The following is a 24,817-nucleotide window of genomic DNA, read 5'->3' on the forward strand; positions in this document are numbered from 1 at the left end:
CACTTGTTGGAGGAGCTACGCAACAGTTGAGCTGTGCTGAGAGAACAGTGTTAAAAAACACAAAAATATGTCGACGAACATTTGCGACAGCTGGCAAAAGTTATCGATAGAAGATATCGATATAAAGACACGCATTTGCCAGTCACAGCTAAACATTTCTAGATCAACCGACAGCTCGAATCTGTTAATAACAGTAAAATTTAAATTAAAGACCAAAGTGCTTTCCAAATTACCGGCCAGCTGATGGTAGAATTAAAACAAGTTATTAACTAAAACTGTTCCCCTAAATCGCTTTAGCATATTTTTATAAATCTAAAGAATCGGGTATGGCAGTCCAAGCAAAAATGTTGCCCTCCACTGTTAATAACAGAAGAGCTAACTGTTAAGTTTTTGATGCCGAAAAACATATGTTTGACAAACGAAAAGCAGGGATTTAATATTTAATAAAACAATGGAAGACCCTCTGAAGCCCAAACCAGTACCGCTGGCAGCAGAAACAGTATTGTGGTTTGAATTTCTACTAGATCCGAACAAAATAACACAGCATTTGCAATGCAAAAATCCCGGTACGAGATGCAACGAAGCTGGTCGAAATCTTTCAGATGTGACATTGGCAACTTTATTTCACATACTTTCAGAGCCCAGTGCCGTGGAGCTAATCATGCAGTTTATCAGCATGACGCCGGATACCGCGATACAATCAACTGTGGTCACGCCGGGCAGCGATTTGCAGAACCTAGCCGGCGCCAGCGTCGGCGCCAATGCCACCACGCCTGCGGCCTCAGCGGCACTCAATGTGCCGCTCATAACACAGCAGCAACGGCAGGGAGATGTGCATCTGCAGTTGACGCGCAAACAGTTGGCCTTAAAAATTCTCGAGCTGAAAGTGGCCACTTGGCTCAGGTGGGATCTGGATGCGCTCGAGAAAGGCCTGCCCGTGCTCATGCAGCTGGGTCTGTTGCGCGATCTATGCACCATCAGCTATGGCCGCGTCGTCAGCATTCCGTTCTCAAACGATTTCGATTTCAAGATTTGTATGTTCCCTTTTTAGCACATTAGGTCCTGTGTAATATTGAGTGGGTGTGTGGGTGTGCTTGTGTTTTTCAGCACCCTCTGGGAATGAGCGTGCTGCGCGCTTTGCACTGACCATCTACCATCGGATGATACTTCGACTGCAGCTCATTAAGGACAGCTTATTGAAGAGTCCGCGTCCCCTTATGTGAGTCTTAGGCACAATTATGACCAGATTTAATAGTTTTGCTTCTAATGGCAGGTTTCAGGCGGTTGATCAGCTGCAACAGTTTTTGGACACACCCACCCAACCATCCATCGAATATCTGGAGCAGCTGTGCTCATCAGCGTCCAGCAAACCTTTTCATGTGTTCCACTATGACAGCTTTGTGGCCCTGCAGTGCGACACACTGAGCACCGCACAGAACTTCGACATGATGCACTTGATCACTCCACAAGAACTGCGCGCCCAGCTTCAGTCCGAGCTGGCCCATTACTACCTCCATACCAAGCAGTATGTGCTGGCGCGTGATTCAGCCGCCGGCTGCACCAGCAATCTTCAAGCGCTGCCACCTGGAATGACGCGCTTCTTTTGCCACATTCGACCCACGGAGTTGGAGGGTCTGTTGCAGGCTTGTGGCATCAGCGCACAACAGAAAACACTACTGGAACGCTTTCATCAATCCCTGCTCAACAGCTATACGGACATTGTGTCTATACTGCGCCTAGACAATCGTGCACGTGAGATTCCACTGGTGAGCCGGCGAAACGTAGAACTAGACATTGAAGGTGCGATCTCTACCGGACTGCTCAAGGAGACGAGCCAGTTGCTGCTGCATGTTGCCGCACTAAATGTAGTGCGCACCGTGTTCGAGTGGGGCAATATTTTTGGCAGCGTGGAGTATTTTGAGAAGTACCATGACCTGGACTACATGCCACCCTTTGTAGAGGCAATGCAAGATGCTCTAACACACTGCAGCCAGTCAGAGCAGGCGGCAATTAAACATTTTCTTATTGATTGCGTCCTGTATCAGCAGCAACAGCAGCAGCTGGAACAAAGTCGACAGCTGCTACACACTTTGCGTGGCATGGGTATATTTTCTAAAGAGGAGCTTATAGATTTGGATGATCAGCTAGTCCAGGCGGCGCTGCCAGTGCTTAGCAACTCGTTGGCTACACTCAACGATTGGATATGCCATTCAAAAAGTAGGTCTTCTTAACCCAATAAATTGGTACGAACTAATTTCCACTGATTGTCTATTTTACAGTGACTCGCGTGGATGTAGCCGCGCTGGAGCGTCAGTTGATCACCTGCACGAATGCCAACAGTGTGCGGATTCTACTGGTCAAGCTGTGTGGCACGGCACCTGGTAAGCCCCTGTGGGCAATCAATCCCAGCTGGGATGTGCCACAGCCGCTAAAAACCCTGATTATGGCAATGCCGGTTAGCTTTCTGCAAGACTTCAGCTACGTACTATTGGGAAAGGCGCGGGAGCTGGCGGCCCGTGGCAACTACATTGATGCGGTATCTATGTTGAGTGTGCTTAAGTCTGAAACACAACGTCAGGAGCTGGGTGGCAGTGCGCAGTTGATGTGCAAGCTGATAACTTGGGAAATACTGCATATACAGATTACGCAGTGCTTGGATGAATGGCATCAGAAGCCACTCGACCTGCAAGCGCTCGGCACACGTTGCAAACAATGCTTGGGCGCTTTGCAGGCGGGTGATTCAATGATGCCAAGGTTGGAAATTCTCGAGAGCTGTGCAATCATGCTGCTTAATCTAACGGACTTCCCGCCGCTTCTTTACCTAGACAAGCGGGCGCAGCAGTTGGAATTACCGTTGGCCTTTGCAGCCACCTTTATTGAAATGGAAAAGATGAAGGGGCCCAAGAAGGTGTGTCGCGATGCCTGGGAACTGATGCTCAGCTTGTTCCTCAATGTGCCCAAGCGTGCGTCATCAGGCGCTGGCAGCGGCGCCAGCAGCTCGCTTCAAGCATTTCTGCAGCGTGTGCGCCACCAGAGTGTTTTTGGACTTGCTATTTCAATGCTCGGGAAAATGCACAACATACTGAAAGATGACCCCAATCACGATTTAAGCTGCGAATACATGCAGCTCTGGCCCACCAGCATCAACAAGTAGGTGTCATCTAATTTATAAATAAGAAATTCTTAAAACTTTACTTATTCTTCCAGCCTAAACAGCTACAGTCTGCGAAGTGTATGTGAGACGCTGCAGTGGCTGCTTTCCGAGGCACTCAACTACTATCCGCAGACTATCTCCTGGCTAAAAATGAAGGGCGATCTAGAGCTAGCTATTGGCAATAATGAGTCTGCCATGCGCTGCTACGTTAACGCCCTGGTCACGGGGACCGACTACTGCACCATGCCGCTCCAGCGCAACGTAGCCGATGACTATGTGATTAGGAAGATGATTAGGTGTGCCGCCAATTTGGGCTGCCACATGCAGGCCACCGTTCTTTGTCAATTTCTAGACGAGATCGACTATGGCATTGTCTTCAAGAATCTCAGCGAAAAGTCATCCAACTTCACAGATGCCATGGATGCATACTACAGCTGCATATGGGATACAACGCTCCTCGAATTTATCGTAAATCTACACGCGAAACGAGGCGAACACAGTCGAAAACTGGAGGCGGTACGTCAAAACGAAGAGATTGATCAGACATATTTCATATTTATTTCAATGGTCACATCTTCTTTAACTTCCGGTGTTTTAGATCTCAATGATGGGCACCTTGGAGCTAAATGCCAACAACAATGAGGAGATCAAACGGGAGAGCGCAATGGTACGCAAGTCGCGCTTCTTACGCGCCCTGGCCAAGCAGTATTTGCTGTAGTCACAGGCGGGGTCACCCCCATCCTGGCTGCATACTACATCCACGACCAAGCCCACAAAGAAGACCAATTAGAGTTAAGCTTGATAAGGTTTTGTAATTTAACGCAATTAGAATGTAAGCTTAAAGTGTAGCAATAGGTTTTTCTGGTTAAATTAAAGAAACTTGTATTTTTTTTAGGGACACTCACGCTAATTACTTTGGCCTTCTGCCGCGTCCAGCGCTACTTGTTTTAGCCTTCTTATTATTCGCACTTTTCTTGGCTTCCTCGGCCTTGCGCTTGGCAGCACCAGTGTTTGCATTGGGGGTACTAGGCAGTGTCTTGAAGAAGCTATCGAGGCGGACCTGCGTTTGTGCCTGCTTCGACTTGAGCAATTTCTTGGCACCGTTACGCACGCGCTCCTCGTTAAATTGCCGATCGCCGCACAAAAACTGAACCAGGCCATCCTCATCGGGCTCGGTCCACTTTAGGTCAATAGCGCTGGCATCGGCCACATCTGGTTCGATGAAGAGCTCGCGTGCTCGCTTGTAGTTCCAGTTCTCTGGCACTGGGTATTTGCTGGCGTCGATGTTCTCCAAAATGGTCTCAATGTCCCGATAGCTTTTGATCAGCTCTATAGCGCGCTTGGGTCCGACGCCTTTAATGCTCTCGCAGTAATCACAGCCCATTAGAATGCACAGATCAATGAATTCCTTGCTTGTCAGCTCCAGCCCCTGCAGCACTTTGTCATAGCTAAACTCCTTTACGGGCATTTTACGCGCTTCGCTGTAGGTCAAATAGCGCAGAAGCTTGCACGATCCAAAGGTTAGCGCATCCATATCCTCGGTTGCTGTAGCATATACTTTGCCTGCCTTAACTAGAGCAGCGCATTGGGCCTCAGCCTCACACGGTGCGTCTACAAAGGGAACACCCATGAGCTTGAGTAGCTCTTTAGCCTCGCGCGAATGTTCCTTAGTGACTCGCACTAGGCGACGATTGAATTTATCTATCTCCGCATCATCACCCGCTTCTGTTGCCGCTTTCAGCGCTTTTTCGGCCTCCTCACGCCGTTCGGCGCGCTTCGCCAGTTCGCCAGATTTCATATCTGGCGGCTTTCCATCGAAAACGTAGACCGGCTTTATGCCATTGTCCAGTAGACGAATGGTGCGATAAAACATGCCCATGAGATGTGAGGTTGGATCACCGTTGACGGTAGCTAGCTGCGCGCCCTCCGACCGAACCGCAATGAGAAACTGATACAGGCACATGCTGGCATCAATAGCAACTTTGCGACCTGGAATGCAATTGACATTGGTTTTAGCTATTCAATAAATGCATTGCTTGCGATGGATGCACACTCACCAAAAAAGTTTTTCATTTCACTTTCACGTATAGCCTGTGGAGCCAAATCCGCTATAAGCTTCGATAAGCCCAAAATACCCATGATAATTGTTTAGTGTGTGCTTGTTCGTTGTTGATTTTTTGTTTATTACTCTGATTCCGCTAGAAGAATACTCAGCGCGCGCTTTTGTTGCAAATGTTGTGCACGCGTCTTGCTGTGAGTGTCAATCAAATGCAGCGCTTTAGTGAAATATCGATAGCCGCTATAGGGACAAAGTTAAGTATGCATAATGGCTGGCATAATGTCTAAGCAGCTTGTGAAAGACTTTGCGTTTAAATTTGTTGAATGCTCGTCTGAAACTTAAAAAGGTGTAATTTGGTGGAATGTAATAATTTAATTTATCTTGCCGCCAATTATCGACTCCGAGATTGCATCGTTATCGATGTATTTACTCATCCCTAACGCCACACACATAAGCAAAAGCATGTCGGCTGACGAAAAAAAAGATAAAACCATTGAAAATATGGTATGTAAAATACTGAAAATTATTTCAAAATCAAGTTGAAAGTGCTTGCCACAAACGCGCATTAAAAAACTCCTGGATGCAAATGTGTTTATCGTGTAACTAAAGCGCAACAAATATTGCTCTCGACAAATCGGTCTTCTCCCCTGCGACCATTCGTTTATGTGTATAAACATGGCGTCGTTGCGTTTGTATGTTGCTTGTGTCTAGTTTTCGGTGCGTGTGAGCGGGACAACGTGTGCATGCCCAATGCCCCCATAGACACGCATACACAAACGCAAAGCTCAAAAGAAAACTTGTGTGTGCACTAAAACATTTGAAAAAAAAATACGGACTGAAACGCATAAACCAGCGGCCGAGCAACGCACAGTCCGATGGTAGTGGTAGTGCGCCAAAAATTTGCAAGTGTGATTAAATTGTTTTTTTTGCTCTTGTTTTGATTTACGCTAGGATGCCAACACAACGCCAGAAGCGGAGACAGCGACCAAAGAAAATGCCGCTGATAAGGTAGTAAACGAGTCGAAGGCGCCAGAAAGTGCAGAGCCAACTACACCCGATTCAGAGGTAGCTAAAACTGTAGAGAAGGACAGCGACGCAGCAGCGTCACCCGCTACTGATGACGTCGCTGATAAAAAAGCTGTTGGAGACGCAGCGGCTGTGGCCGCGCCAACATTGGATGCAGGTAAATAAAAGAAACAAACTCGTACATTCATACAAACACATACTTGAATCGTGTATGTGTATGTGCATGTATTTTGTGTAAAGAAAGAGCGAGAAAAACAAAATTCATAAAATGAATTTTGCGCGCGTTTCGTAGAATGCGGCGAATAGCAGAGCTGTCAATTCATTTTCGTCGCTTGCCGTCTTTGTTGCTGCGTTGGCTGTGGCACCGCTGTTTAAAATGCCGCGCACATGTGTGATCGTTTGCGTATGGTGGTTCGAACTCCGCGCAAGGAGTGTGGGTGTTTATGTTCCTTTTCTCTCTTATCTTAGTTAATAAAAAGTATTTATAGAATATCCTTGGCTATTGTTCATGCTAAACCCTGACCAATATGGTTTCGTGTAGTAAAAGCTAAGGTAGATTAAAACTTCAATTTCATGGTTCTTTGCGCTCCCAAATGAAAATAGCACTGGACTTCCCAAGCTTGAAGACAAATATTTCAATTATTTTACCTTTTTAAAGATACTATTTGAAATCCGTTGAAGGTTGTTTTTATAAAAATATTTATCTAATCCAATTGCGGATATATGATAGTATCAAAATGTTTCTAGACCAATAATCTGATTAGTATGAGGATAAAAAATGTAAATATGTAAAAAGATCATATATAATATTTCGTTTCACATAATATTTACCATCAGATGAGAAAAAGGACAAAAAAGCGGCATCGCCAGCGCCGCCTTCAGCAAAGAAAGTGAATAATGGCGCTAAGAAAAATGCAGGCAAGACTGAGGATGACGAAGATGCAGATGAAGACGAGGAGGAAAGTGAGGAGGATCAGGTGGACGATACCCAGGATGATGTCAGCGATGAGGAGAAGAAACCAACAGCCACAGCGGAGAAGAAGAAAAATGATGCAACAGATGGTGCTAAGCCCAAGTCTGGATCTGGAGGAGCGGACAAGTCAGCGGTCGCAAAGAAGACAGAACCCAAGGCCAAGAACGGCAAGGTGGAGAAGTCAGACCAAAACGAGAAAGATGACGACGACGCTGACGAGGGCGATGGTCTCGATGAGAACAACGAGGTGGCAGAGGATGACGAGAATGTGGTGGCCCTGGCTGAGATCGATCGCATTAATGAGAATATAAACAAGACGCGAGTGGATGGCCTCCAGGTGCTACATTCGGTAAGTTACTATCGGGGATCAACATCTAATAAGATTAGGGAGCGTAATGGTTATTTATATTTCTGCATTATAATGTAGCTCTGCTTTGGCGCACAAGGAAAAAACAATGTGGTGAAAAAGAATCTGCGTTCGTTTGCTGGCTTTGAGTTTGCCAAGGATTCGTCGGAATACAAAAAGAAATATGAGTCCATTAAGAAGGTGGACAACAAATCTTTGCGTAGCATCTGTGAAATTCTCACGCTAGATCGCAAAGGCAGCAAGGACGAGATTGCGTCGCGTGTGCTCAAATTTCTGATGGAGCCGGATGAGTCGCTCTGTGTAGAACAGGCTGATGAGGAAGAAGAGGAGGTGGACGATGAAGATGTTGACGAGGATGAGGAGGCCGCCAGCGAAGACGATAAGAAACGCAAGAGCAGTAAGACAAGCGGAGGTACCGGCAGAGGCTCAGCTCGCAATTCCAGCGGACGTCCAAGACGTGCAACGGCAGGCAAGAGTAAGTGAAACCCAATCATTCAATGGAATGGACTCTTTGATTTAGACTCTTCGCCTTACTTGCAGAAATGTCTGCATATGTAGATTTATCAAGCTCCGAGGAGAGTGAGCACAAAGTGACAGTGGCTAAGCGGAGACGGAATGATGACTCCGAATCCGGCTCAGATGTAAGTTAGTTTATTGTGTAGCTCCTCAGTCCAACCTACATTTTTTTTCTACTTGCAGTACAATCCTTCGGGAAACTCAGATTCTGATGCGGGGCGCGGCGGCGGCGGTGCTGGTGGAGCAGCTGGAGCCGGTCGTAAGCTCTCAGCTCGGGGCAGTCGCGGACGACCCGCTCGCAAAAGTCGTCGAAGAAATTCAGATTCCGAAGACGAAGAGGAATCAGAGCTATCAGATGCAGATAGTGATGTAAGTCCTTTTTTTTTTCAGATTATCTTGTTTAATAAATTTCTCACGGCATTCGCTCTATTCAAACAGGTGCCGAAGCGCAAGCGAGCAACTACTGGAAAACGTGGCCGATCCGCTGTGACCACTCCAGCTGGTAGACGAGGACGTGGGCGGGGCGCTTCTGCGCGAAAGCGCAAAGACTCTGAGAGTGACGAAGAAGAAGTATCAGAGGATGAAGAGGAGGAGGAAGCGTCTGAATTTGGCAGCGAACAAAGCGAGGTAAGTAAACCAACTAAAAGAATTTATGACAGAAACATAAACAAAATACTTTTAAATCTCGTAGGAGGAACGTCCCAAAAAGAGTAAGAAGCCAACAACGCCTGCGAAAAATAGCAAAGCTAACAATAAGTCAAAACCAGCTGGAAAGGGTAAAGCAATTATCGGATGTTAATGGATGAAGTCTTACTAACAATCTCTTCTTGTACTTAGCCGCTGGTCGACCGAAGAAATCAAAGAAAGAAACGTCCGAGGAGGAAGATGTTGACGACAAAGATGAGTCCGATGAGGATGAACCATTAAACAAAAAGGGCAAATTAGCATTCCCAACGGTAAAATATCACTTATATTGTTAATGGTATATATACTATATATATTTTGTCTATTTTTAATTCCCATTGCAGGACGAGCAAATACGCGGCTATGTCAAAGAAATTTTAGACAAGGCCAATCTCGAAGAGATTACTATGAAAACGGTGTGCAAACAAGTCTATGCAAAGTACCCAGATTTCGATTTAACAGACAAAAAGGATTTCATAAAGGCCACAGTTAAAGCGGTAGGTGATGTCGCATGTCAGAGGATACAAGTCTTCTAAATCTTCTGTCTCATTACAGTTAATTGCAACATAAAACTACACAAAAACGGAGGCAATGGAGCCTGGGGATGGGCCAGCAAGCAGATAAACTTGTACCAAACACTAACAACAATACAACAAGCGACCGCAAAGCAAATATATTTTGCCACTTTTTGAGAGCTGCTGCGACAACAAAGAATTAAATCTAGTTTTCCTATAAGCGTATAATTTGTACTCTTTAAAACTAACTAAAACTCAACCTTGAACGGATTATGTCCTTTTTCTATTGTGTACTAGGAGGCGATTATCCATATATATGCATGTGAATAATGTATATATGTAAACGTAATTTGTAAACACTTTATATTCATTTTCTTTATGAATACCAGCGCTCTCAAACAGCTCTACAAAAGTGTGTAATTTAAGCAAACCGAAATAGAAAAGAAAAGAAACTTGTAAAAACCTATATACACACAATTTATACATTTAAATGTAGTGCTGATTGATTTGACGTTCAAAATTATGTATTTTAAATTAAGCAAAGAGGATAAATAAAAACAAAAAGATTATCTAAAATTCACACACTGGCAGCAGTACAAAAAACGAAGTATGGAAAACTTGACAAGTCAAAATTCGAAATTTATAATATTGAGAAATATTGCACACGTTTTGGCTATGTTAAAAATAATAAAGTATTTGGAATTAGGAGAGAAGTGCAGCAAATGAGCTGGAAAAAATGCCTAACAAAATGTTTTTTTTCACAATTGCAGGTATTAAATTGAGAAATCTCGCAGGCAAAAGTTTGAAATATTTGTAAAATATGTACGGTTGCAAGTTTTGATATTGCAATTTCGCTTGATCATTGTGATGAGGACGTGAACTATTTAAGGAGTCTTGAAATGGCCAGTTTTTTTTTTTAACTCTCAAATGATTGTTATAATAAGTATAAACTTATGTATGATTTCCACTATAACAAGTTTCTGTCCTTTTCATTTATCTCAAGTACTTTGGCTTTGATAATATATTGAAGACAGAACTAAAGCAGGTTTCCCTTGCAGAGCGGCAACACACAACTAGGATTCACACACCAGACACACCCAAAATATAATACACATGATAAAAGCAGTGCATCGTAAGAATACTCTTGCGAATTTAATGTATGTACATTTTAAACAAAAAAGAAAAAAAAACAAGGTTCTAAACAATGTTTTGAATCCACTCCCATACATAAATACAAGCATCTCAATGTACGTTTCTTGTAGTAAAAAAGAAATTTTCAAAAACAAATGGCAAAATTAAAATAAAGCTCGATGTGCGTTAAAATATACAGACATAAAATAAAAAATACAGACATATATAAAGAATATATATAAAAAAAAAAAGAGTTTACGAGGATCGTACAACAAAGTTGGATAAAATTTATTGAACGCTCTCTCTCTATAGAACAGAAATTAACTTAACCGTAAAACGCGTGCGTCCCAATTGGATGCCTAGATATAAAACGATATTTTGTTTTATCTTTAAATGTTTCGCTATGGAAATAAAGACGGATGAAGTATATATGTATATCAACAATATATTGCGAGAAAATAAAGTGTAGTGTGCTTTTAATTTAATGGGCTACGGGAAGTATTTGACACCAGGATATTGGATTGCTTCATATGAGTTCATAAACTATGGTAAAACTGCCAAACTTGGTGGAACCTTTAAACAAAAAACCGTTTCTATTTTTTTCAGATAGTAATTTATTGAGAAATTTAAAAATGCAATATTCGGCAATATTTAAAATAATCTTTGTAATATACTTATGTAAGTAGTTTATGATTATGAGGAATTAGAGGTAAATATGTCAATTTAACTGGTAAATGGATCACGCGGATAAGGCTGTAACATACATATATCAATTTTCGATTTTGAGGGGGTTAAGTCCATTAAAAAAAACAAAATTATTTTTTCAAAATTTGTAAAAAATGAATGTTAGGTTTAAATGCATAGAATAGAGTATAAACGGACTTTTTCTCAATTGGCCCTGGAAATAGATCAAAGCACATAATTTAAATCAAATATAAAGAAATATATATCAATTTCAAAAATATCATTTGATTGCGAAATAAACGGCTTGAGATTGACCCAAATTGGATGGCAAATGGATTTCGATGGGTTATACAAAAGTCAGATACATTAAAATATAAATGTAGTCGCTTGTTGTATACTTACCACAAGTGCAGATTATAGTCTTTCAGGTGCCGATCACTAAAATTGAAAGAAATAAACAACTTCCCCATCCAAGAAAAAAATATCTATGCTAAATCAATATTCAAAACGAGCTGCTTCAATGAACTCTAAGATTAGAAATGTACGGTAATTGTTGATCTTCCAGAGTTATGACTCCGATAATAAATATTGCCTTTCAATAGAGCTTTACCGTTTCTTATGGAACATTAAAATGTCAATATAAATAATATTTATATACATACACATATTAATATAAATAATACTCGTAATTTAAAGGTAATATAAACCGCACAGATCGCAAACAAATGATATCTTGAAACCATATATACTAATATACAATTATTAATCGTGGAGATTCGAGTTTTTATATTATAAATAGATATAATCAATATTTCAATTAGTTTGGAGGCTCATACGTGACGCTACTTTGGGGGTAGTACAGCGTGGAAAATCGTTGTGGTTGGCTATTGAAATATATAGAGAAATATACATGTCACATATGTATTGGATGTAATTTATGTACAAATATAGAATGTATATAGAGAATATCAGCAATATACGAGTACATGTGCGTAAGATATGGCATTTAATATATGTATAGAGAAGTAGTATATTCAAAATGTTTCAAGGTATAAGTGTATTCATAGACCTGCTACATACCCAACAATTAACGACAGCGACTGAACACAAAACCAAACCAAGCCCGGCCCTAGATCCCATCCAACTCAGCGCCTCTGAAAATACGCTCAGAAACGATTTTCATATATGGCATAAGACGTTGAAAAAAATAAAATATAATAAATAGAAACGCATAATTTGCATACTACGTACATGGTACATGTACGTCGTATTTTAGTAATGGGTTTATAAATATAATAATATATTATAGTCATTATGTGTTTATTCAATGTATCGAAGGCTGCTGCGAAAGAGATTAGTAAATCTTGCAACACGCCCACTTTCTTGTACAAATATTCATTAGAAAGGGTGCATATCATTTTCAGCAGTTGCAACATTAATGTTTTTTCATATTAAAGAGACATAAAACTTAGGCTATTTATTGCATATAAATATATATTTATAATGTTTCATAATTGCAGACCTACGGTATATGGTTTACTCATTAAAATGTTCATGGTTTCAATTGTAAGATTCGTAAGACATACACAATAATAACAGAAGATCTTACCAAGTTTCACGCTTTTACTTTACTATCATATATTTATTATATATATTTTTATATTGGCTTTTCATAAGGTTTTCGGTTAAGTTGTAATTGTTATGAACTGGTTTGAAGATGCCTGGATTAACAAACGGCCTCTGAAAGTACATACATGTGGTGCATGTGCATAATATACATACGTATTCAAGTTTTCAAATACATACACATACTCAAAATATCATCGAAATAAGTGAACTTGTTTATGAGCATTTCTTTTTAGCAAAACTTATCATTAAAGATCTTACCAAATTATAGGTACATGTTCGGGAATTAAAAAAAAAAAGATATATAACAAATGCGCCAACAGATTGCTAAGAATTCAGACAGGACAAGCATTAGAGAGCATGGAATCTGCGTTGGGCTCCTTGCGGTTATATTGTATGGGTGCTGCCTAAGAAGTTGCTCAATCGAACTGAAATTTATGGAAAATTATGGCTTAAAGCTATATAAAGAATCATATGGGTTTATCCTCAACTGAAATATTAAATTAAAAATTTTAGTAATTGAATAACAACATATAACCTTAAGATTCTCAGATCAACAAACCAGTTTCATCCAAGAGAAAAAAAAAACATATTCCTAGGCATTTTTTGTTCAATGTTTAAGTTATATAAGACCATTGGCAATTTTACAGGTTGAAATTCTTACCAGATCAGTAGACACGTTGATCGTAGTATTTAATATTATAATATATGTGAAGGTATAATGTTATATGAATGCATTAAAACTAAGCTAAGTTAAAATGTATGAGAGAAACGTTTTGTGGTATCAAAAGGTAGGTCATATTTTGTATATATGTTTATTTGTTGTCTTTCAATCGACACACTCCAACGTGGACATAGTTAAACATGTGCATTGGCTAGTTGGCAGCAGCTCTCGAGATGCCTAAATTGACGACGAAAGAGATTTTATGCATGTGAAATTATATGCACAAACATAATTGCGAATCTGTATATATATATATATATAAATGTTTGTATGCATATACATATATAAATAGCAATTTGTGTATTGTCCCAGAATTTGTGTATCTGAACCTGGACAGCAACAGCATTCTTTTCGTTTATCTCTCTTTTTTGTTGTCATAGAATTAATATTTCAGGCAAAGTCACTTAAAATCTAAAGTCAAATTATAAGTAGAAAAAGAAACCAATGTAATTGGCATATAATTAATATATATAATAAATTTACATTTATGCAAAGCGCGACGCTTCAAGCTGCAAGTGTGCAAATTGATTGATTGACTGTTTGTTTGATTGATTGATTGATGGTTGTCTTGACTGTTGGAGCTCGTTGATATTCTTCTCGCTCAGCTGTTTGCGCTTCAATTAATTTTTGCTAATTTATTGGGGATAAAAGACATAGGATAGTAGAACAATTCAAATGATTCACTGCAAAGAGTTTTACGCATGGTAAACAAGATTTCGTTAGGTTTTCATACATAGTTTAAAGGTATTTAAATACATAAGTAAGTATATTGTAATAATACAAAAATTCACAAAGTATGGATCAAAATATAAACAGGCAATAGAAAGAAAGCAAAGCAAAAAGCAAATATAATCAAGGAAATTCAAGGCAGCAAAGGCAACTCGCAGTCTACCTGCATATTCAAATGTGTCTCGACATAGTTTGAGTCGAATTCGAGTACTCACCATTTCAAGGCACCCGCATCTGTTTCAGTCCCCTCAATGTTTATCGTTTTTGTGTGATTTCTGCTGCTGCTGACCCGGTCCGCCAGCAGGGCCGCTTGGATAGCCGCCATAGGCACCGCCCGGATAGCCGCCTGGATATCCAGCTGGTGGACCCCCGCCCTGGCCACCTCCACTGGCAGCTCCGCCGCCTTGGGGCTGTGGGGCCCCTTGCGGATGACTCGCAGCAGCCGCTGCAGCATAATACTGTGAATATTGTGCATATTGGCTAGGAGTCATACCTTGGGCATAGCCACCGGCCGCTGCAGCGGCGGCTGCTGCTGCAGCTGCCGCAGCTGCTGCATTGGGCTGTTGTTGGTTTGGATTTGGACCGCCTTGATTCGGATTGGGCGCACTATTGTTGCCGCCAGCGCCGGCTCCGTTTTGCTGTAGACGCCATCATTAATATAAATAAATTAATAAGTGGAATTTCAATGCTATCTTTAATGCAGATGCAATTACTACACTTAAATTAGTGGCTTAAGCATTACAAATTCCGCATAATATTTCGCATAGTTTGAAGAATTTTTCATACCTTGGTCTTGAGAGTCTTTTCAATAGCTTCTGCCTCCTCGATCTTGCCCACACTGCGATAATATTCGGCCCACTGTGCGCTGTAGTCGGCACCACTGCCACCACTTTGTTGTTGCTGCTGCTGAGGTTGCTGCTGTTGTTGTGGAGCCTGCTGACTGGGGCCCGGAGCGCTGGCCGCCATCTTAGCCTTCATCTGCTGTTCAATCATCTCTGCCTCGCGATGACAGCCAATTTGTCTGTAATTCCAAAGTGTTGTAGAAGTATGAAGTATGAGCTCTTCACTGAAATTGTTAAATCTCACCCCTTGACAACTTACTTGTAGTACTCAATCCACTGCGCTGAGTAATCTTGACCACCTGCACCAGCAGCGGCACCTGCTTGGCCCTGACCTGCTGCCATAGCCATTTGTTGCTGTTGTTGAGCAGCGGCTGGATCCCAGCCGCCCTGTTGTCCATATGCTCCCCAAGGTTGCTGCTGTTGTTGCTGGTAGGCAGCTGCCGCGGCTGCGTTGGGGTCGCCACCCTGCATTTGGTTGCCTCCGTACCCGCCGGCCTGTTGATTGTGATGGGCATTGTTGGCGCCACCGCCACCACCAGCACCTCCACCTCCGCTGCCACTAATGGGCTTCCGCGACAGCACCGTTAACTCCATGTTGATCTTTTCGGATATCATTTGACGTGCAGCCTCCACCTGATCGGTGGTGCCCTTGGACTTGAAGAGCTTCTCATTGGGCGGATTGCTGGCATTGCGATCCATTTCTGTGTGGGCGCCCGACTGCTGATTAATGAGCTTAATAGTCTCGCCACCGCGTCCAATAACAATCTACCAATACAAGAAGTTCATCAAATAGCGTTCACTGGATGCACATAGATTTTGTAACTTACGCCGCATTTAGAGGCGGGCACCAGAAACGTAATCTCTTCGCGACCACCCTGCGCATGATTCACGCCGTACCCATAGCCATAATTGGAATTGTTTGAATCACCGCCACCTTGACTACCGCCGCCGCCTCCTCCATTGCCATTGCGATTCATTCCGTTGCGTTGCTGTGGATTAAAAATGCACCTGTTATTACCCGAATATACTTGAGAAAAGCGATAAACTAAAAAAGCCATAAGTTATCGGAAAGTGTGAAACTTTAAATTCGGACCTATTTAATTTATATTTCGTGCTTCAGTTTCATACCACGATATACTATAGCTTCATATGTCAAGTCTCTACAAAACAGCCAGCTAGATTGGGTGGTAATATATATGTTTCTCATGCTCAGAAACAGTTGTGAATGCGTATATTGATTTGGGTTGCTTCTTACCATCACATTCTCGATAAGGCCATCAATGGTGCGCTTGGCATCCTCCACCTGTTGGCGTGTGCCCTGGATGACGCAGCGCCGATCTCCCATCTCATCGTTCTTGCCTTGGATGAACTGTAGCTTGCAGCCGCATTCAGTTTGAATTTTACGTATCATATCGCCGCCCTTTCCAATGACCACGCCCACAGCTATTTTGGGCACGAAGACCTCTACGCTTTCCCCGCCGCTGCCATTGTTAAAGTTGTTGAAGCTTTGCTCAGAGCTACCGCCACCAGTGCTACCACCACTGCGTCCGCCCTGCTGCTGCTGAGCCAGTGCATCCTTTTGGGCGATCAGATCCAAGACCATTTGCTTAGCGTGCTCGACCTTTTGTGGTACCCCGGAAATGCGCAGTGGCTTGATAACTTCCTGATTGGGACCATCCTGAATGATAATCATGCGGGCGCCGGTTTTTTCCTGCAGCTGCTTAATAGTATCGCCGCCCTTGCCAATGACCAGACCCACCTTTGCGCCAGGAATCATGATTTCCTGGTACGGCGGGTAGCCCCCGGGACCCGGCGGCGGCATATTAATGGTTAACAGAACCTCACAGGTACCATTGCCCCCACCGTTTCGATTGACCATCTGCTGCAGCATTTCGCGTCCTTTTGTGCAGCTCTCGCGTGTACCGCGCAATGTTATAACCCGCTCTTGATCCTGCATCAGTTCAAGTTTAGCACCGGACTCTGCTTCCAGGTGACTAAGCGTGTCGCTGCCGCTGCGTCCCACAAATGCGCTAACTATGCTCTCCGGTATGCGGACCTGCTCCTCACAGGTGGATGCCGGCCAGGCGGCCAAACGCGCTGCAACAGCGGCTGCCTGCGCAATGGCTTGGGTCATATTGGCGCCACTACCACCACCACCGCCACCGCCACCGCTACCACTGCTCATGTTCGAGTTATTTTGGCCGTAGTCAGGACTGCCAAATGAACGTTTGCAGTCTGGTCCGCTATCGCCGTCGTCGTTATGTCGCTTAAAGTTGTTGGTGCTGCCTCCGCCTGCGGATGGGCCACTAGTGTCGCCTCCACCACCTCCCTGTGACTGCTGCTGCTGATTTGGTTGTATCTTTGCAGCAATCTGCTCAAATACAACAATAGAACAGTTACTTTTGTCGTAAATGGCGCCTTTTTCCGATTCGGCCGTACAGACAGCTCCTAGGCAATGCTTTGCTTCTTCTTACCTGCTTGGCACGTTGTATGGCAGCTGCCAAAGCCTGCGATTGACTTAAACTCGCCTGCTGCGTCTGAAAGTCACTCATATTTGCAAATATTTCCGACCCAAGTGCTTTTCGGCTGCTTCTGTTAGTCTTTTTAATCTAAATGAACAGTCCACGCCCCGATATTTTCGCAAAAACGCCGACGCAAGTTGACGACGTGCAACTGGAAAATTCAATAACGAAATGCACTGGAAACCGGAAAAGGCGTGTTTTCACTAGATTTCTTTAATAATTTACGTCGCGTTGAATATTGCTTATAAAACACCAGCGCAAACCTTTAGCTAATTTTTTGGACTAACAATTATTGCTATTGCTTCAGCTTTCTTGGTTTTTTTTCGGTGAAAATTATGCGCCCCAAAATGCGTACATAGGGATGCTTAGTTTCCAACACTTTTTGATATATTTTCCAGCACTTAACGGCAATGTGGCTGCAATAATATCGATAACTATTATGTGTACATCGCTGTTTTGATTAACTACACCAATGGCTACAAAATCTAGAATTTGTAAGAAAAAAAAGTATGTTAGAAATTTCGGAAAAAATAATTTTCGCAAACTATGGTTTAAAAAGAAACTGTGTTTATTCTTTTGAATTTTTGTATAAGCAAAACTATATTTATTGATAAGCATTTTGCCATCCCTAGAATAATGTATTAAAATGATCGAATGCAAGCCGATATACATAGCTACTAGAGCCATAGCATATGAGTCGATATAAGTTTATGCCACAAATGATTAATTTGCTGCATAAATAGACATGGGCTGTTTGCATATATCTCGTTTGAGATTGCTTACGTTATTTAGATTCCATACTATAATAAATTAAGCTAAGAAATAAAATAGTTCGTTTGAACTGAATGAACGAGAATAATGTGTTCAATTTAGCGAATCGCTTGAGCGAACAACTCTACCTTATTCCCAGTATTTTCGTTCCCATTGTTTTGCTGCAACTATTACTGGTTTCTGTAACAAAAACAGCTGAACTTGGTTCGGTCAAGAAAAAGACTTCGCATTTTCCAAAAGTGAGCGGATGATAAACATAACTAACTAAATTCTGCATATTTCTAAGCATCCTTACAATTCAGAAGCGTGGAACATAAACAAAAATAAAATGCCTGTAGACTGGTTTGGTTATGTATACGCTGCCACAGTTGCCGCTGGCGGAATTATGGGCTATGCGAAGGCTGGTTAGTTGAAGTTAATTAAACTTAACATTGTGCAATCAACTAAAACTTCAATTCTACTAACCAGGCTCTATACCATCGCTTGGAGCGGGTGTTGCTTTCGGAGCGTTGCTTGGCTATGGTGCCCACTTAAACTCCCAGGATCCACCACGTCCGCTGCTCCAATTGGGCACATCGCTCTTTTTGGGCGGACTAATGGGCGTGCGTTGGAATCGGTCCGGAAAGTTGATGCCAGCTGGAATTGTGTGTGTGCTTTCTATCGCAGCTCTAGTCAAGAACTTGGTCACATATAATCGTTACTTGCCAATGCCCACGAAGGGCGCCTAAACACAGAACAAGTCTGGATTGCTGTTGAGCTTGCCGAGAAGATTTTGTACAATTTTTTTTTTATATGGTTTTTTGCTAGATTTGGAATAAAATGTGAATGGTGTATGGACTTATATACAAGTAAGAGATGTCAAGCTGAGGTGCAGATACCCTGTACCCAGAATTTTGAATTATACTATACTATATAATAAACTTGATTTTCTTTTCACTTAAAATCTGAAACGCATTTCTACTCTTTAGGATATTTATTAGATATAATGTACTTTCATGATATAAAATATATAGGATAGGAATATTTACTCGTGCTAAACTACCTCTGCAAAACATTTAAAGTGTATAGAACCTGACTGCGATAAGATAGTAATGAAATACTTAATCTTCTGCCAACAATTTGTTAATGCGTAGCATATTTTTGTTCGTTTGATAACATCTTTTGAATCATAGCAGAATATTTACTGATAGCTCGTTAAAAACATTTGTTAAAACACTCGTTAAAAACATTTGTTTCAACCTAAATAGTTCAGAAAAGAACTTTTTTTGTAATTCAAACACCATTTGGATTTTAAATTGACAGAATGAACGTGGTTCTTTTGAATCATAGAGAGTATTTACTGATAGCTCGTTAAAAACATTTGTTAAAAACTAAATAGTTCCGAAAGTACTTTCTTCTTAATTCAAACATCACTCTGATTTTTAATTGACAGAATTAACGTTGTTCCAGCATGGCCTGGTGCAAGAGTTTCGCTTCAAATATTTGATATCCCATTTACCGACAGGTGAAAATGGATTTATTCGACGTCAAAAATATCTCAATATGAGTTTGAAGTCCATCCAGTTAAGAACTAAAAATTACACTCGACGTTTTCCGTCTAGTCCCGTGCGAGGAATAATAAGTTTTCCCCCATACAAGCTTAAACTACATTTTTAACCCAGGCGAGCTGAAATTTGTGAAAATGTGAGAAAACGTGTGTAATGCATTTTTACAAAGATTTTTGATAATAAGTTTGAAGCCGATCAGAGAAAAGGCAAAAAGCTGCTTGCAACCGTTTCCGTTAATTTTTCACAGATGCAGGTGGAATTTCCAAAAACGTTGAAACACGTATTCATTAAGTTTTATTGGAGAGATTTGCAAATAAGTTTGTGATTTTGAGAAAAGTGTGCAACACTTAAGCAAAAAAGTTGCCTGTAACCCTTCTCTGCCAGTTTTCATCACGTTTTTATTCAATTCTTATGTAGAGTTTTGGCCGCTATTCAAGCGACTGTTCGAAGACTGCCAAAGAGTTGGTTTGACAGTATTGTGTGTTATAAAAGAAACAAAACAGCATAAAATTTCTTATTTTTATTGATAACAGACATTTATTTATAAATTTTAAAAATATATTATTGCCACTTGGTAAATAGCAACAAGTTGAATTGATAAATATAAAAATTGTAACTTTCTGATGGATTTGAAACGGCGAATCTGCTTTTTAGTGCGAGCATCAAAGTCACGGAGGCTCTTACAAACGTTGACCTTCACTATCCATCACGCTGAGGTGAAATTCTTTAAAAAGAACCAAAAGAGGAGCCCTTAGTAAAATTAGACTCGTAGCTCTTGGTTGGCAGTCTGGGAGCTGGTCCCTTACCTTATTCTAGAGCCTTCAACTTCACTCAAAATAATCTTCGATTCCTGTTGAGTGGATATACGGACACCCTTCGGGAAAGGGTTTCATGGGTTTCGAGGCAGAGGTAAATAAATGCGTATGCTTCGTGTAAACTATGTATATGTATGTATGTATTTATTTTTATATATATTTCTTAAATTACATTTTTGTTTGTGTGTGTATGCGTGTGATAAATGTACAGTTTCACTTTATATGATTTCCAGTTGTTTAAATCTAAAACTTAGGCATTATTATTAAACTACTTGATGCTTATATTAGGCAATGCAATTTTAAAAATGTTTGATCGCATTAACAATGCACAACTCTTCTACATTTTAATACAACAATGTATGGGATTGTAAGTTTTCTAGTAGGCAAAGTGCGGCTAGGTAAATAACGAATTTGTTCAGGTTTTCATCAATTTTCTAAAAAAGATAAATATTGTTAGTTAAGTATACAAATTATCTTTTATCACAATGGAAAATTGGAAATCTTTAGGAATAATTTATCAAATCGTTTGTTTTTCTTTTAAATACCAAAATGAATGCGTATGTATGAATTTTTTTACAAAAACAAATATTATATACAAAATATACTGTTTTTTAATTAAATTATACATAACATAATATATGTTTTGTTTTTTGTTTGTTTTTTTTTTTACCACATACTGGTGTTCGCATTTATACAAAATTTTCCACTTAGTTGGGTGCGTTGTTTTTTTTTTTTAACAAGAAATATTTTAAATTAGTTGCAGCTAAAACTAAAAACAAATCAATAGTAATTATAATATTAATAAAAATAAAAAATTCTATCTAAAGACACGATTTGCTGAACTGCAAACAAGTATTTGTTAAAATTTCAATGGCAATAACCAAACCGACATGTGCCAATTCCAAACGTTCATCCGGAGGTGGCAGTGCTCTAAAACGGAAACAGCTTCCAGTTAACCACTAAGAGAGAGGGAGAGGCCGCAAGAAAATGAAACAAAAGATCGAAAAATTAATAAAATGTTGAATCAATGTTAACTGCATAAATGTTAGGCGTGCAAATATGAGAAATGTTTGCAGTTTTTGGTTTAATGGTCTGAAAAGTATATTTGCCGACGCCGCCAGACGCCAGACGCCTTTGCGGGTGTCTACTGTATATGTGCCACCATATTTAATTTAACCGCTAAGTTTTGTTCCACATTCCATGCGTTTCCAAGAGCCAAATTGTTTATGTTTTTGTTTTTGTAAATTTTCTTTTCTTTATATTGTTGCGATTGTTGATTTTAGTATGCAATATGCGTTTTGTTTATTGTTTAGTTGATTTTACGCCATGCCATTTGAAACTTTTCCCAAGATTTGGATCAAATAGATACCTTAATTTCTATGTTTTTATATGTTCCGAATTCTTGTTGATGCGTATATAGTATGTTTTATAATTTGTGTGCGTGTGTGTGTGTGTGTGGAAATATATGTGTGTGCGTATGTGGAATACCAATTTGTTTCTGCATTGGTTCGTAATATGTAAATTATGTAATTTCGAGAGACAGAGCCAGAGCATTAGAAATTTGAAGTTCGAGATAGCAGCAGTTGAATGGTTTGTATCAGCGATGAGTTTCGAGTTTTGATAGCGAATGAAAAATATCTGGGCATATGTGAAAAGCCTTAATGAAAATTCCATGAAAATGTCAAAAATTGCGCGCAATAATGCATATTATGGATGCTAAATTTCAGGCATCTGATAAATTTGTTTTTTTGAGTAATCTTATACTTTTGGCATAATCAAAATAAGTTTTTTCATAAATTATTGCTAGAAATAATACTGTAATTGTTCATGCTAAGAGCTACGTTTCAAGCACTACTTTTTGGGGCTACTACTAAGCAGCCCATACTACTTTTTAAATATATTTATTTTCTTAAAATGTGGTAATAAGTAAAAAGTATCAAATGCCATATGGTCGAGTATGCAGTCATGCGATATTACAACTATGTAAATGGCCAATAACGAATGCGTATTGGTAACTGTAAGCCGCAATAACCGATTATACTAAGTATGTATCTAAAGTAGAGCAGGCAGCAAATACCACTAGGTTTTAGGATAAGTTCCATTTTCATTGTTTTTTGAAGTATTTAGCGAAGCTTTTTAGACTACGAATTAACTGTTGGGTTGCTTGTGTTGTTCTTACCGCACGAAGAGTAGCAAAACAAACGAATCGATTTCAGAGACCGTCGACAAGGACAATTTTGTATCTGTTTGCATGTGTGCGTCTAACTGTACGTCTGTGTGTCTATGTGTGTGTGTGTTGACTGTGTGTGTGTGTGTGTGTGTGTGTATAAGAGGTATGCAGAGGCGTTACAGTTACGACTGGTTCGTTGGCAGTGTTGGATAGTTGTTTAGTAGTAGATTTGACAGTGTTGCCGCCAATTTTGATGCTCCTGTTTTGAGGCCTTTCTCCACTCTACATGACTCGTGTGCGGCGTATCAGTTTTTGTGTTTTGATTTTGGGTTTTTTGTTGGTGCCATTTGATGACTGTTGTTGGGGTTCTTGTTCTTGTTGTATGGCTGTTGTTGATGTTGTTGTTGTTGTTGTTGCTGTTATTGTTGTTGTACTTGGTTGATTGTCCAACACCGTTGGCAAATTATTGGTATTGTCGCCAATGTAATTTGTCGCATATGCGGGCGATGTCAATTGTTGTTGTTGTTGTTGATGTTGTTGTTGATGTTGATGTTGTTGCAGCTGTTGCTGACTATAGTTATGACTATTGCTACTAATTTTATTACTACTATTTTTGTATGTTATAATACTACTGCGATTTAGCGTACGTTTTAGAAAGGGGCTGCCATCAAAGTTTTGTTGTTGCTGTTGCTGTTGTCTTTTTTGCTGTTGTTGTTGCTGTTGTTGCTGTTGTTGTGTGCTGCCCGCTTTTGTTGCTGATGAGCTTACGGAGGTGGACACCGATGTGGTGGTGGCTGTCACTGCACCATCCAGTGTTGGTAAATGCAGTGCTTGGAATTTCTTAAAGTATGCATCGATTATCGATGATGTTGTTTTCGATTTTGTGGTGCTTGTTGTTGGCGTTGGCGTTGCCTTGGCAGCTGTTGTTGCGGCTGATGCTGTGCTTGTTGTTGTTGTTGGTGTTGCCAATTGTTGTTGTTGTTGTTGTTGTTCTTGTTGTTGCTGTTGCAGTGTTGTCAAGTGTCGTGGTTGCTGTTGTTGTATGTGAAACTTACGTTTTTGCCGCTCAATCGCTTCATTGATCTCAATGCCAACATTGTCATCATTTTCATCATCCACTAGCTGTTGTCGCTTGTTGCCTTCCTCGCTGTTGTTGCTGTTGCTGTTGCTGGTTTGTTCTTTTGCGCCATTGTTGTTGCCGCTGTTGTTGCTGTTGGTGGTTGCACTATAATTTGTAATTTGTTTTTGTACCAAGGGAATTGAGAAATGTTCATTGGACGATTGTTGTTGTGGTTCTTGTTGCTTATGTGTCGTTTTTACATGTTGTTGTTGTTGTTGTGTTTGTCTCAAGTGTAAATAGTATGCGATATGTTTTCGTAGTTCATTTGTATAAATTTGAAATAGATTCGGTGTTTGTGTTGTTGTTGTTGTTGTTGACAGTTTTCTTGCTGTTGGTGGTGTTTTAGTGGTTGTTGTTGTGGATGTGTGTGAAGCACTGCTGCTGCTGCTGCTACTGCTGCTGAAGCTTCTGCTGGTGTGTGTTTTGACCATAACTCCACCATTTTGCAGCCAATGATCTTCCGCATCGAGTAATGCGAAGTTTTCAGGGCTCTCAGTCGTGTACAGTCGGCGCAAATACTCAAAGGTTTTGTTGCGCCCAGCCTCTGCAGTCCTTGTCAATGTTTTTGCAGTTGTTGTCGCTGTCAAATTGGCAACGGCAGCCGCAGCAGCAGCAGCTGCAGCGGCAGAGCTTTGTTGTATGTTATTGTCCTCCTGCTCCTCACTACTACCGATGCCCTCGGCCTGGTCATCTTGCTCTTCATTATTGCCGGGGGTCTCATCTTCTTGGGATTCGATTTCCTCACTACTGTTTTCAAGGTCTTCTGCCGATTGGCTGTTTGCATCGTTTGTCTGGCTGATTTTACTAATGTGTTGTTTTGTGTTTTTTGTTGTTTAACATTT

The 24,817-nt window shown here is 40.8% G+C and overlaps 6 protein-coding genes and 1 long non-coding RNA gene across 19 annotated transcripts in view; 4 read left to right on the forward strand and 3 right to left on the reverse strand.

The window, feature by feature from the left end:
- The window catches only part of LOC135437699 (uncharacterized), a 120,504-nt gene that overhangs the window by 27,542 nt on the left and 68,145 nt on the right, over positions 1-24,817 (forward strand). The window lies entirely within an intron of this gene.
- IntS8 (integrator complex subunit 8) lies at positions 170-4,052 on the forward strand. Its single transcript, XM_064696131.1, has 7 exons — positions 170-566; positions 639-1,034; positions 1,108-1,219; positions 1,274-2,217; positions 2,280-3,150; positions 3,208-3,670; positions 3,753-4,052. Exons 1-7 carry the CDS (start codon positions 452-454, stop codon positions 3,870-3,872), a joined length of 3,021 nt encoding a protein of 1,006 aa, XP_064552201.1. The 5' UTR covers positions 170-451; the 3' UTR covers positions 3,873-4,052.
- On the reverse strand, positions 3,947-5,408 carry Fen1 (flap endonuclease 1). The gene is made up of 2 exons (XM_064696134.1): positions 5,212-5,408; positions 3,947-5,143 (listed from the first exon to the last, which is right to left on the reverse strand). Exons 1-2 carry the CDS (start codon positions 5,291-5,293, stop codon positions 4,065-4,067), a joined length of 1,161 nt encoding a protein of 386 aa, XP_064552204.1. The 5' UTR covers positions 5,294-5,408; the 3' UTR covers positions 3,947-4,064.
- Positions 5,610-9,870, forward strand: Dek. 2 transcript variants are annotated; one of them, XM_064696132.1, is made up of 11 exons: positions 5,610-5,717; positions 6,165-6,396; positions 7,077-7,561; positions 7,640-8,054; positions 8,120-8,220; positions 8,279-8,464; positions 8,534-8,722; positions 8,787-8,871; positions 8,933-9,051; positions 9,124-9,276; positions 9,335-9,870. In XM_064696132.1, the coding sequence occupies exons 1-11, from the start codon at positions 5,634-5,636 to the stop codon at positions 9,347-9,349; spliced, it is 2,064 nt and encodes a 687-aa protein (XP_064552202.1). In that variant the 5' UTR covers positions 5,610-5,633; the 3' UTR covers positions 9,350-9,870. The 2 variants fall into 2 exon arrangements, with proteins under 2 accessions (XP_064552202.1, XP_064552203.1); XM_064696133.1 differs by lacking the exon at positions 5,610-5,717 and adding an exon at positions 6,074-6,091.
- Positions 12,411-17,925, reverse strand: Psi (P-element somatic inhibitor). Of its 4 annotated transcripts, none has more exons than XR_010437782.1 (8): positions 17,505-17,925; positions 16,286-17,401; positions 15,858-16,019; positions 15,290-15,795; positions 14,975-15,209; positions 14,404-14,826; positions 13,943-14,142; positions 12,411-13,870 (listed from the first exon to the last, which is right to left on the reverse strand). XR_010437782.1 is itself a non-coding variant. In XM_064696101.1 (8 exons), exons 1-7 carry the CDS (start codon positions 17,580-17,582, stop codon positions 14,437-14,439), a joined length of 2,439 nt encoding a protein of 812 aa, XP_064552171.1. In that variant the 5' UTR covers positions 17,583-17,925; the 3' UTR covers positions 13,882-14,142; positions 14,404-14,436. The 4 variants fall into 4 exon arrangements, 3 of the variants coding, with proteins under 3 accessions (XP_064552171.1, XP_064552170.1, XP_064552169.1); XM_064696101.1 differs by lacking the exon at positions 12,411-13,870 and having other exon boundaries at positions 13,882-14,142; positions 14,404-14,633; positions 14,682-14,826; XM_064696100.1 differs by lacking the exon at positions 12,411-13,870 and having other exon boundaries at positions 13,882-14,089.
- LOC135437974 (transmembrane protein 14 homolog) lies at positions 18,410-19,189 on the forward strand. The gene is made up of 3 exons (XM_064696103.1): positions 18,410-18,562; positions 18,626-18,727; positions 18,792-19,189. The coding sequence occupies exons 2-3, from the start codon at positions 18,652-18,654 to the stop codon at positions 19,049-19,051; spliced, it is 336 nt and encodes a 111-aa protein (XP_064552173.1). The 5' UTR covers positions 18,410-18,562; positions 18,626-18,651; the 3' UTR covers positions 19,052-19,189.
- Positions 20,528-24,817, reverse strand: part of sona (sol narae) — a 60,142-nt gene continuing 55,852 nt past the window's right edge. For 2 of the 9 annotated variants that reach the window (XM_064696093.1, XM_064696094.1), the window contains exons 14-15: positions 23,911-24,779; positions 21,503-21,644 (exon numbers count right to left, since the gene is read on the reverse strand). In XM_064696093.1, coding sequence (XP_064552163.1) covers positions 21,616-21,644; positions 23,911-24,779 — 898 coding nt within the window. In that variant the 3' untranslated portion in view covers positions 21,503-21,615. Of the gene's footprint in view, positions 20,745-21,502; positions 21,645-23,502; positions 24,780-24,817 lie in introns of those variants that run through there. The other 7 variants (XM_064696089.1, XM_064696090.1, XM_064696095.1 and 4 more) reach the window with 5 other exon arrangements.

The sequence above is a fragment of the Drosophila montana genome, unplaced genomic scaffold, assembly GCF_035044405.1.
Source record: "Drosophila montana isolate Dmon_TW-CO22-7 unplaced genomic scaffold, ASM3504440v1 contig_3833_1, whole genome shotgun sequence".
Classification (NCBI taxonomy): domain Eukaryota; kingdom Metazoa; phylum Arthropoda; class Insecta; order Diptera; family Drosophilidae; genus Drosophila; species Drosophila montana.